At 31.6% G+C, this 12490-nt stretch overlaps 1 protein-coding gene and 1 pseudogene across 1 annotated transcript in view; both read right to left on the minus strand.

Moving 5' to 3' along the window:
• Window positions 1-4094: 4094 nt before the first annotated feature.
• On the minus strand, window positions 4095-6597 carry LOC116142914 (annotated as a pseudogene).
• A 5075-nt stretch (window positions 6598-11672) lies between these two features.
• The window catches only part of LOC116142925 (alpha-copaene synthase-like), a 29558-nt gene continuing 28740 nt past the window's right edge, over window positions 11673-12490 (minus strand). The window contains 3 exon segments of the mRNA XM_031428342.1: window positions 11673-11963; window positions 12089-12291; window positions 12335-12477. Of these exon segments, the coding sequence (XP_031284202.1) occupies window positions 11673-11963; window positions 12089-12291; window positions 12335-12477 (637 nt within the window).

The raw sequence follows: 12490 nt of genomic DNA on the forward strand, positions 1-12490 counted from the left end.
GTTAAGTTATTTTGTTCAAGTTTGAACGAAATTAGTGGCGTTATTTTTATTGTTAAAATTTAATCTATCAATATCCAAAATTTTCTAACAATGTTAAAAGACTAACAAATATGATAATTTCTTCTGTAACTTGAACATAAGATCTCTTTGTATATAACCCTAATGGTTAAAGGATTTTCATCCGGTAATAAGAGGAGAAGTCTAATGTATTGTTTAATGGTTGAAATTATGAAATTATTGATAAATTTAAAGGTTGAATTGATGACATTTCTGAAACTAGCAGGTGCTTATAAAAAAAAAAAAAAAAAAAAAAAAACACGCGAGGGTGAAGGTCATAATTTTGAAACCGGTAGCACTTACTATAACCAAGACACGCACACATGATTAGACTCTCAATTCTGAAACCAACCGACCACTAACTACAAAAAGATCAAACACATAAGGCTTTATAATAAGGAGTTGCTATTCTTACAAGAAGCTTACAAAGAGGCATACAAAGTTAATCTCTACCCTTCATCTTCATCATTTCTCTCTCTCTCTCTTTCTCTTTTTCCGTTTTTCTTTTGTTTTTTCCTTCACTTTGTAAGCTATTTTGTAAACTTTTTGTAAGGATAGCTTACCTTATAATAAATAACCCAATAGAGTAAATATACAAGTCGGGGGCTTTTACATGTGCTTTATTCTTCCAAAAAAAAAAAAAAAAAAAAAAATCAAATTTCTCATCATTGAAGTCCCTTACCTATAATTTGCTTCAATCACTTATCTTTCATGTAATTGTCAATATCTTTTTTTTCAGGAAATTCTCAATCTTAAATTCTATATTATGTGTACATAAACTCAAAAATTTTGCACATTCAAATTTTAAGCCATTTCACACTGGAACAAATTAACACAACGCCTGGGTTAATTCTGAAGCGGGGCTTCCGTTTATTGCAGGAGAATTACATGTTGATGATATATACCTGATTTTATAATGTAAAAGATAGCATATAGAAATTTGGATTTTGGAGAAGATTTAGGCCGATTACCTTAAAGCAAAATGCACTAACATTTTATAATTATATCATCAACATGATGAATGACTGAACAAATCCAATACAGTGCTGATATCACTAAATTTTCATATGTAAGCAGATAAGTATGGTGATAGAGACTTGCAATGCAATGGTTAAATTATAATTACTCCACATAATAAATAAATCATGGGTCCAAATAAAGTACATTGATAATATATACAATGCAGGTAATTAACATAATGTTTACAATCATCCTCATGTTGAAAGAAAACGTTTTAATTATGGAAAGAATTGGGAATATGACACCAACACACACACACACACACACACACACACACACACCACATATATATATATATGGGTCTGTCCTCAGGACACCCGCATTCAACTTGATCCATATTATTATTATATAAAATTCTAATTAAATCCAACTTTATTTAATACTCCCCCTCCCCCCCCCCCCCCCAAAAAAAAAGATTTAATGATACTTTTCATCTACAAACTTTTAAATACAATTTTACTATTAAATTTATATTCAACAGCGAATAAAGAGTAACCTCGGTTAAGACTATTAGCGCTTTTGAGAGGGAGGTCGGTAAGTTTTTTAGTGGTGGAAGGTTGGATTTTGAGTTGGGATTGATCGAATTTGATTCGGGAGGAGCGGCTACGCAAACTTTAATTGCTCAATTGCTGATGATTAACGAGGTCGACATAATGGGTTTGAGGGGTTTTGGTGAGTGATGATCAATGAAGAGAATGGTGGTATGTGGATTATACGATACCGAATCAGAAATAAATATAATTTAGTAATAAAGTGATATTAAAAAATTTATAAATAGAAAATATCACTAAACTATTATGAAGTGGAAAAAAGTCATTTACGCTATAGTCATAGACTTATAACAAGACAAAAGCAGTATGAGACGAGAGTGTTTAGCCTGCCCTTTATAAATTGTAATTATAAAATGTGTGTGAGAAGGATTTGTGCGTTTACATTCGAAAACAAAAGAACGGAAGAAGGAAATAACAATGAGTTGCCACTCTTTACTCTTTTATTAGTTTATTCCTTTTATTATTGTCCTTCCTTTTACGAAATCTCACTTCCACTTGTCCCCTTCTACCTAACCCACTGTTCTATTTATTTATTTGTATTTGTATTTGTTTTTACTATTTAGTAACCAATTTGTTGCATGTAATGTACATATATTTTAATTAATTTGCTTTTGCCTGTTAAAGTGTTTCTGTATAGATATTATAAGGTGTTGATTTCATCAGAAGATATCCCTTTAATCAATCTCTTAAAAGATAAAAATATTTAGAGGGTGATGATTCCCTTGATAAACATATGTTTTCTTATTATTGGTCTGTACTTAGAAATAAAGTGACGTGTTGGTGAAATTCTATATATCTTGGGCTCTTGGCCCATATATCCTTTTAAGCCACATGGTAAGATTCCAAGAAAATAAAGGTTTATACAACAATACAATATTCTTTATTTGTGATTCAGATATGCTGAGGGTAATAATGTATATATGTATACATTATTGTCCATGGCTTTGAAATGACTGAAAATATTACATGTTTATTATGCAATGGACAATATTACATTTACAACTCAATTTCACATTTTTTTTCTCACAACCTACTGGTTAGCTCCTAGATTTTTGCTTTGAATTTCTCAAATTCAAAATTCAAATAAAAATCCGGTAGTTGTTACATAGGCAGGGACGGAGGGAGGGGGGGACCCTCCTTGAGTTTTAATTTTTTTTGCTAAGTTTTAAAAAAATTGTTCTTATATTAAAAGTAAAATGCCAAAATACAAGTATGGTTTTCTCCCCCCTATCAAGCCAACAAGCCCCTTTTTTCTTCAATTTTTTAGGTAATACATTTTATATTTGTATTCTTTTATTTTGAAAGTTTAAGGTTAAAATATAGATTAAGATTTAAGAAGATGAAATTGCCATTTGGACCGCAAATTGTATCCATTTTTTATTTATTTGTTATGATATATTGAAGTTAGAGGAAGCAAGAAGATAATTTTTAAAGTTATTTTGAAGTTGGCCTTGAGACCACATTGTTTTATCAATTTTGGACGGTTTTATGTTTTTTTTTATTTTTTTTTTTATATGGAGAAGATGGGTTAAAGGGACTACATTATTTTATCCATTTTTATATTTGTTATAAAAAAAATGTTTGATTCAAATGAGAGTTAACTTTAATTGTTTTACAAGTATTATGAAAAAGTGGATTTAATTGTACAAGTATTTGGTTAATTTTTATACACATATCAATTCCATTTAAGCCCATTTATATAATGTAAGATCAATTTAAAAAAAAATATTATATTAAAATCTATTTCAATTTACTTTAATTTAATTTTTGTTAAAGTATTTAAAAATTAAAAAAAGAAAGAGATATACTTGTGTGTGTATGTGTCGTTAGAGTACTTTAACTTATTAGCTTTATAAATTTGTATAGTAGTTGTGATTTCACTTATATTAATAATTATTATTGTATACATAGATTATTGTTATTGTTTGGTTTATATTGAGTATCTAACTTATTTTGTTGTATTTTTCTTTATTAAGTAATAATGTATTGTTGTGTATATAGAAAAATATGTATTTGATAGTATTGATAATAAAATCATTATACAATACTTTCAAAAGATGAAATCTCATCAAGGATAATTATAAATGTATTAGTTAATGAGAATTTTATAAATATAAAATTTGTGTTTATTTTAATTTAAAATTGTATTATTCTTCCAACTTTGACTCCCTTACGTTTTATTTTTGACTATGTCTTTATATGTAAGGGTTGTGAGAAAGAGTTAGTGAGATTAGATTGTGAGCTAATCTTTATTGTATTGCAATTAGTTTATACTTGGAATATATCTCTTGTAAAGAGGTATTTATAGGCAGAGCAAATGGTCAACTAGCTAACAGTAGAAATTAAATAACTGGATGCTTGATGATAGCATTATATATAAATGTTTTAAACAGAACAAGTTTATTTTATTATTGCTTGAAAACACAGTAGATTCGTGTAGAAGATAATTGATGAATAGTAGTAAACTTAGAGCTGTACGGGGTCCCTGAGCAATGAGGCAACATGTCTTTTGTCAAATAAGAATGGTGTAGCAGTCATCATCTTTGTAGAGAAGGTCTATACACGTGTAAAATTAATCCGTTCAAGCAGAGGCAGTGGAAAAGCAGTTGATTTAAGGAAAGCTTCATTTATATCTTTCCATGCATTGCAATTGCTCACGAAACACTTTATGTGTCTCTTTTCCGAAACACCATGGTCCTTCATGTAACATTCAATGCTGAGGCAACATGTCCTTCTTTTGCTCAGCTATCCATTTATATGCAAAGTCAATCGTTAAAAATATATATTGATCATTTCTAATTAATTAATTAATTTAGTTCAGTATGTACCTGTGACCCACTATGTCATCCAGAGTCTGCAAATTATTGAGGCAGCCTTCAAAACCTTGGGTAGCGAAAACCATTCAAAGGCTTCTTTGGTTGCAACATCTCCATTCCTACAAAAGATGTGTGGTTAACAATTGGTACGCACTGGTAACCAATGCTACACTCATGTACTCATCAGTGTTGGAAAATATTTTATGACACCATTTGGCTTCAGGTGATAATTTCTAACTATACTCTTCATCTGTGAAACCAAAAATCCAATTCGAAATTATTAGTACAGTACTAAGAATCCAATAGTAAGTGGTTTTAAACTACACAAATTAAAGGCTTGAAATGAAAGCATCACCGCTTCTTTTGCAAAATCAAGGCGGTATAATTTTCCTTGATCCGCCATTTCTGTTCAATTTCACTGTAAATATCAAGAAGAGCCTTATAACATAGTTTCATGTAGTCAGGCAGTTGATCTATGGCACTGATATTCCACCTGAAACAGAGAAATGGCTAGCTTATTAAACCAAAAAAGGATAATGATAAATTTTGGATGACTGAAGGTCATCAAGATTATGAACAAATTACCTCTCAACTGCTGAGGTCAACAGCTCAAGTTCATCAATTGTACCATACACATCATAGATATCGTCTATAATGGAAGTTATGGAGATCACTTTGGTTAAAAATCTTCTACCCATTAAATATTCCGGCTCAAAATACACTCCCAATATCCAGAAGTAACACTCAACAATTCTGTCTCTTGCAAAAGGTAGCTCCTGGGCGAAGTTTAAATCCTTCCACCACCTAATCACATAAATGGAGAATTAAGTTAATCATGGAGAATGTAAAATTTGCTATACCATGTATCTAATGGGAAATGCTATACCATTAGATAGTTCAGTAGAATGAAAAACTGCTTGAAATTAATCATGATTAAATTTTATTAACTTACTTTGTAATAGCACTGAGTTCCTTCTGATGCAACTTCTGTAATATGTTGAAATCTAACTTTGCAAAAGTTAATATAACTTCATTGTGCGAAGCTTCTTCGTGATAGATACTCATGTAATATCTTGCCTCCAGCCTTGGTAAACTCTTGCGAAGAGGTCGAGTTAAGGCATGCTTAACTTGCCCTGCAAGTGGAGAGCTGGGTTGAGTTGCTACCCGCGACTCAAGGTGATTGGTAGTGAAAGTAAGGGCTTCATCTAGTATATTTTCTCCATGAACCCTGAGATTTGAGGCTTCGTACAAGCTTAACATTCCTCGAACATCTTCTGCAAGAGATGCCTTGAAGCTGCCATTATTGTCCTTGAATTCGTTGAACACATCTGCTTATTCACGACACAACACACCACATCTACATAACGTAATTAAGGAATTTATTTACAAAATAAAAAAAAAAAGTAATTTCCGAGGATAAAGAATATATAATATATACCGCATGAGATTTTATAACCATGTTGTCTAAGCAAGCGGAATTTAAGAGAGATGGAATACAAGTCATCAGTGTCATCTCCCGAATCACTTTCATTGTGAGCCTTATAGACGTCTTCTAAGATTTCATTAACCTCACTTTCAAAATGATAAGAGACCCCTAAGCGTTGGATTACATTAACCAAGTCAAGTTTTTGCAGAGACTTATTTGCGTCATCCATTAGCATGCTTTTAAGTTCCTCCTTCAGCTTCAGTAGTTTTGCGTTATCATCATCACTTTCCTGAACAAGCAAAATAAATTGGTGAGAAAACATGTAAGACTTAGTTGTTATTGAAGAGAGTTAGGTTCCAGATAACTCAGGGGTAATTTGTAAAATTTACTCGTCAAATATGTAAGATTATCATATCAGTTTGCAAAGAATAGTTTGTATATATAATATTACTCAAATGAAATTTATTACATAATTATTTAATTAGCTATTTTTGTACCTGCTCAAAAGCATTTTTTTCTCATAAGCAGTCACTAAGTACATGGAAATTAAATTAGAAGAAACAATTTACCATAGAATCAGTAGCATATGAGAGGAAATGGTGCCCCCAGATGCTAGGATGATAATCTGCCGAGCGACGTTTAGTTTCTTCCTTAGCATTGTTTTTGACTGAAGAAGGAACGGCTGAAACGTGAAGAGACATTATAAATTTGTTTTCAAGAAAAAACAATAAATGGTGTAGAATGCTGAATATAGCTTTGTGCTTGAAGAGATGGTGAGATCATAGAGTCTTCAAGCTCATGTTATATAGACGTAGCAGAGAATAGTAAGAAACATGTTTTTCATTTAAATCTTTTTCCCTTTGGCCACCTATAGGCCTCGGTGGCCAAGAGTAAGCTAGTTCTTTAAAATACAATGGATTTTAGGTTTAAATTATATAATTAGAATTAAGAAAATTTCATAAAACGATCTCCCACGTTTAAGTTAACATGACATGCTGTGTTTATGGTATGAAAGTTTTAATCATTAGTTTTATTTTAGATATATTAATCTGTATATTCACTTGAAAAAATAATTACAATTTATATGACTATTTTAAGAGTCAAATTAAAAAATAATACATCTCTAATTGTCTTTGTAAATAAGACCTTTGAGATAAATTATGGGTGATTTTACTCCTCTTTCAATTCACTTCGCTTTCTTTCACCTCTTTTCTCCTTTTTCTCTTCTTTATTCTCCTTGATGTTTTTAGACTTACTATTATTTGTATATGCTTAGGGGTGTATGTTATGTTCCTATGTATTTAATATAAGTAAAATATTGTATATTTAAGGGAAAAAAAAAAAAAAATTTCACTTCTTGAAACTTGAATCGGAATAAATGATTTCCATAAAAATTGTAAAATCTCAAGTCGCTTGAGTTTAGTCGAGTGGGGTATAATGATACTAACCCTGCTTGAGTGGATCTTTTATATTTTATATAGGTAATACTGATATGTTACGTTAAAGATTATATGAAAAATGTTGATATAACACATAAAATATCAAAATAGTTAACTTAAGTTAGATTAATATTATATACCCTAGTCGAGTGATTGTACTCAAGTGACTTAAGTGACTAGCTCGAGTGACTCGAGTTTATTCAAAATTTTCAGTTTCTTCATCAATTTTTTTGGAAAAATGAATTTTCAACCCAATTTGAATTAACACAACTTTTAATAATAATAACAGTAATATTAAACATATTTTCGAGCATTTAATACATCTTTAAACACTAAATTCTCTAAAAAAATTAACCAAAAAATATAATATTCTACATTTCAATCTTGAATGGAGAAGCAATGATATTTATGTAATTAAGTGTAATACCCTTGATTATTTAATTAAATAGAGCACGAGGAAACCCATTTTCTAGTCAATAATTCACTATGCTAACAAAAACTATGAAAATCATTCTTAACACGAGGTGGTTAAATAATTTAATCTATAATCATCAACCAACCCATTTTGTGGTCACCAGTTAGTCACTAATGATTTAATATATAACCATCTGGAAAACCTATACTTCGACAAATAATGCCAATTAACCAAAAAATGTTCTGTTTTTTAACTAATATTTAATTTTAAAAACTGGGAAATTTTAACTTAATACGAATTGTACAATCGTGTCCTATCAATTAAAACCTTCAAGATTTGTAATTAAAGGTTGTGAGAAAATTTATCATAAGGAAACCTGACTAGTAGCAGCCCAACAGTTGATCCTATCATTCTAAAGAACGAGAATTTTAAAATAAAGGCATTTTAACTAGCCCAAATAAAAAAGATTCTTCCACTGCCAAGTACTGTAATAAAGAAAACGATGAAGCTTCGAAGGATGTGAACTGTGAACTCCAATAATGAGGAGTAGGATACTGATTACTCAAGACTTATAATATTCAGAAAATTTGGAACTATCAGAATATAAAAAATTGAACTACTTTTACAAATAGTCTAAGGCTGGAATATTTTTGAAGAGAAACATGGTGAAGTGGCTATGGAATCATCAACAAACTCATTTTTCATTCAAAAACTCATTATCCTGCAATAAAATAAAAATGTTTGAAGATCATTGTTTGCAACACGGTTCTTAATTTTTAGTTCTTGTGGATCTCCACTACTCTGACACCTGCATTCTAATCGTTGATATGTGAATAAAGGTTTAGCTCAATTACATGAACAGTTACAAAAGACAGATCAAGCAATCTTCTCCTTGATTGATGTGTCATATGATTGTGTAATTAGTTCCTTCTTTACATAGGACATAATTCTTGTATAAATTGACAACTTCTGTATAGAGAAATACACAAGTGAAAAATACAATTCATAAGCTAAAAGGGTTTCTTTCTCTTTCTGTTTTTCGCATACTTCGGCTACTTGGTTGCCTCTCTTGTCTTCTTCTGACATAGTATCAGAGATGGTTGCTTAATCAACCTTCTGCCTCTCTTCTTCTTGTTCACATCTTCTTTGCATTTCAAGTTTTTGTTCTCTTCTTCTTGCCTACATCCTCTCAAGCCTCCAGGTTGCTTCACCTACAAAAGGCAGTTGGATTAGTGCAAACCCACAACAATTAGTCAAAACCAACAAACAACCAAAATGAATCCCAATTAGCCAAACAACCAATGAAACACACAACCCATTCAACCAGAGCCGCAAATCACATAACCCACTCAAACAGGCCTACAACCCACTCCTTAATTGACCACATAGCCACCAGGCCCATGGCCCAATTCTCAAGGCCCAACTGGTCAACCAGGCTCACAGCCCAATCCTCAAGACCCAATTTACAGAGGCTTTTACTACCATAGGCTTCATACAGTCTAAACATGACTATGCTCTTTTCACTTGACATCAAGATAAATCTTTCATTAGTCTTATAATACATGTCAATGATATTCTTATCACAAGAAATGATGAAATTGCCACCAAGGCATTAAAAGAGCAATTGCACAAGTCGTTTCACATCAAGGATCTGGGAGCACCAAAATATTTTATGGGCATGGAAATTGCAAGATCCTCAGTAGGAACATCTCTCAGTCAACATAAATACATACTAGAACTAATCTCAGTTTCAGTGTTATCAGCTTGTAGACCAAGTATTATTCCCGTGAAACAAAACATGAAGCTTATCGCTTAAGATTCAAAAACAGACCCACTACTTGAAGATAGTTCTAGTTATTAACGTCTGGTTGATTGTCTCATTTACTTGACGATGACACGACTAGATATCTGTTATGAAGTCCAGATTCTCAGCCAGTTTATGCATGCATCAAAACAATCACATATGAAAGCAGCAATTAAAGTCCTCAAATACTTGAAAGGATGCCCATGGCTAGGACTTCTCTTGCCTCGAGGGGAAAACTTGAGTCTAGAGGCATATTGTGATTTAGATTGGCGATCATGCCCTATGATAAGAAGATCCCTCACTGGTTTCTGCATCAAACTCGAGGGATCGTTGATCTCATGGAGGACAAAAAAACAATCAACGGTCTCTCTTTCATTAGCAGAAGCCGAATATAGAGTAATGACCAAAACCATATGCAAGATCACCTAGATTCTTGGGTTGTTAAAAGATCTAGATATTCAGATAGAAAGACCGGTTGAATTAAGCAGCAAATGAGAACAAAACACATAGAAATTGACTGCTACTTTATCAGAGACAAAATACAAGAAGGGATGATCAAGACTAAGTACATTCAAACCATAGATCAGCCAGCTGACATCTTCACAAAACCTCTAAGTCACAAACAACATTCATATCTTTAGAACAAGCTCGGAGTTAATGACATATATGAACCTCCAACTTGAGGGGGAATGTTGATATGTGAATAAATGTTTAGCTCAATTACAAGAACAATTAGAAAAGATAGATCACACAATCTTCTCCTTGATTGATGTGATCCTACAATTAATCCTATGATTGTGTAATTAGTTCTTTCCTTACATAGTACATAATTCTTGTATAAATTGACAACTTCTGTACAGAGAAATACACAAGTGAAAAATACAATTCATAAGCTAAAAGACTTTCTTTCTCTTTCTCTTTTTGGCATACTTCAGCTACTTAGTTGCCTCTCTTGCCTTCTTCTAACACTGTTGCATGCCATTCTATTGCTATGGTGTGCGGCCCTCCATCCCTTCTTCCAGTTTGTTGTACTGATTCCAGAGACATCTAAAAGAGAAGGAAAATAGAATTCTAGTCCCATTATTCTTCATTTTTAATTTTAGTCCATTTATTTTAATATTGGTTACATAAATTTTACAACATGAGAACCTCTTTTTTTAACTATAATATTAACAAGCTTAATTAGTTAAGAAAGGGCTTACTCGTAGATCATTGGACTTTCAAAGCCTAAGGATTAGGTATTTCATCGTTGTCAATTTTTGAAATGGTTTGTTTAAACTAAAAGTATTAGACAAAGGTGGTACAACCAAAGGTAAAGAGTTTTAAAATAGTTTCTTAAAATTTTCAAGAAATTTATTTAGTAATAAAGGAAACACAATAATTAAGGGTTAATAACAAATAATGTCTTTTAGGTATAATTAAATAAAAAAAATCCTCCTCTTGTGATAAAATAAATGGAAAATGGCCAATCAGATAAATCTTCATTAACCTATCATATTATAAATTTTAATGGTATACTAATAGTAAGGGAATTAATGTTATTTTTAAAATTTTAGAGAGAAATTTGTTATTTAATTAAATCTCACAGGGTCTAGATCAAACCCCTATAATTAAATTAAATAAATAGATTCTAATATTGGAATTTCAGGATGTTTAAAAGTTTCAAAAGCTTGAAAAACTTGTAAAATTCTTTTTTTTTTTATATGAATAATTCTTTTTGATAATTTTGTATATACAGTATGGTTTTTCTGTTTTATATATGGAATAATTTTAGTACAATTATATTTTCATTAAAATTTATTTAGGGCCTTTAATTTATAGACAATGAATATTATGTGCATTTTTAATCTAGTATATACGAAATTTTATATTTAAAAAAAAAAAAAAAATGAAGAATGTAACGATGCTAAACCATTTAACCCAATCTACAACTTCCAAACTTCAAAATTGGGTTAAGCTAAATTACTTACCGGTTGAATTGGGTTTTTAACTTAACTGATCCATTTGCCAACACTATGGGGAGTGAGGATGAGACCGAAGAAAAGTTTATTCATAAAGTGTTTTAATTGGCAGAATAAAAACTTGAACTTTAATTAGTAGCACAGTAGCAGGATGAGTATGGAGGCTGGAGCAGGGAGAGCTGCTCATAGGGGAACTGGGTTCACAAGTACGGAAGCGACGTCGTCTTTCAGCTTGTAAGAATTAGTGTAGGTATCTTCCTCCTTGTGTATAACATCCATAGACCGTGAAAGATTGAGAATACGCCCAAGGAGGGGAACTGGAACTGCTGTTGGTTTAAGGAACTCTTGATTTATATCTTTCCATGCATTTGAAATTTCTTTTCGGAACAATTTTCTTACTTCTTCCTCAGTAACGCCATGCTGTTTCATGTAGCACTCCACTGCTGAGGCAACATGTTCTCTCTTTTGCTCAAACTGCAAATTTAGATATGCATAATATTTGAATAAGAAATTTTGTAATTAAGATCTTTTTTTTTCAAGTGGTGTACTATTTATCATTATGGGGCTGAAGGATGTAAAATATTCAGCATTAATTGCACCTCATGGGACACTATATCATCCATGAGTCTGCTTATAATTGTTGAAGCTGTAACAATTTTAGGGTCATTGGCGATCCAATCGAAGGCCGATTTGTTAGCCATCTGTCCCATGCCGAGGAAAGAAGCAATTGCCAGCATTTTAAATGGAGTGGTAACAAGTGAAATCTGCAAATACTCCTCCAGTGTATTAATTAAAGTGAAGTCTGCTTATATGTATAAATTAAAGTGATTAAATATAGAAATGGCTGGCCTCTTCTATTGCACAGTCCATACAAAATGATCTCCTTTCCTTCGAAATCTCCTCCTCCGCTTCACTGTAAACGTCTAAAAGTGCTTGATAAATCAGTTTCATGTACTCTGGAAGTACATCTACAGTGCTCGTATCCCACCTGAAAATCAAGT

Source organism: Pistacia vera, unplaced genomic scaffold, assembly GCF_008641045.1.
Source record: "Pistacia vera cultivar Batoury unplaced genomic scaffold, PisVer_v2 Contig421, whole genome shotgun sequence".
Taxonomy (NCBI): Eukaryota; Viridiplantae; Streptophyta; class Magnoliopsida; order Sapindales; family Anacardiaceae; genus Pistacia; species Pistacia vera.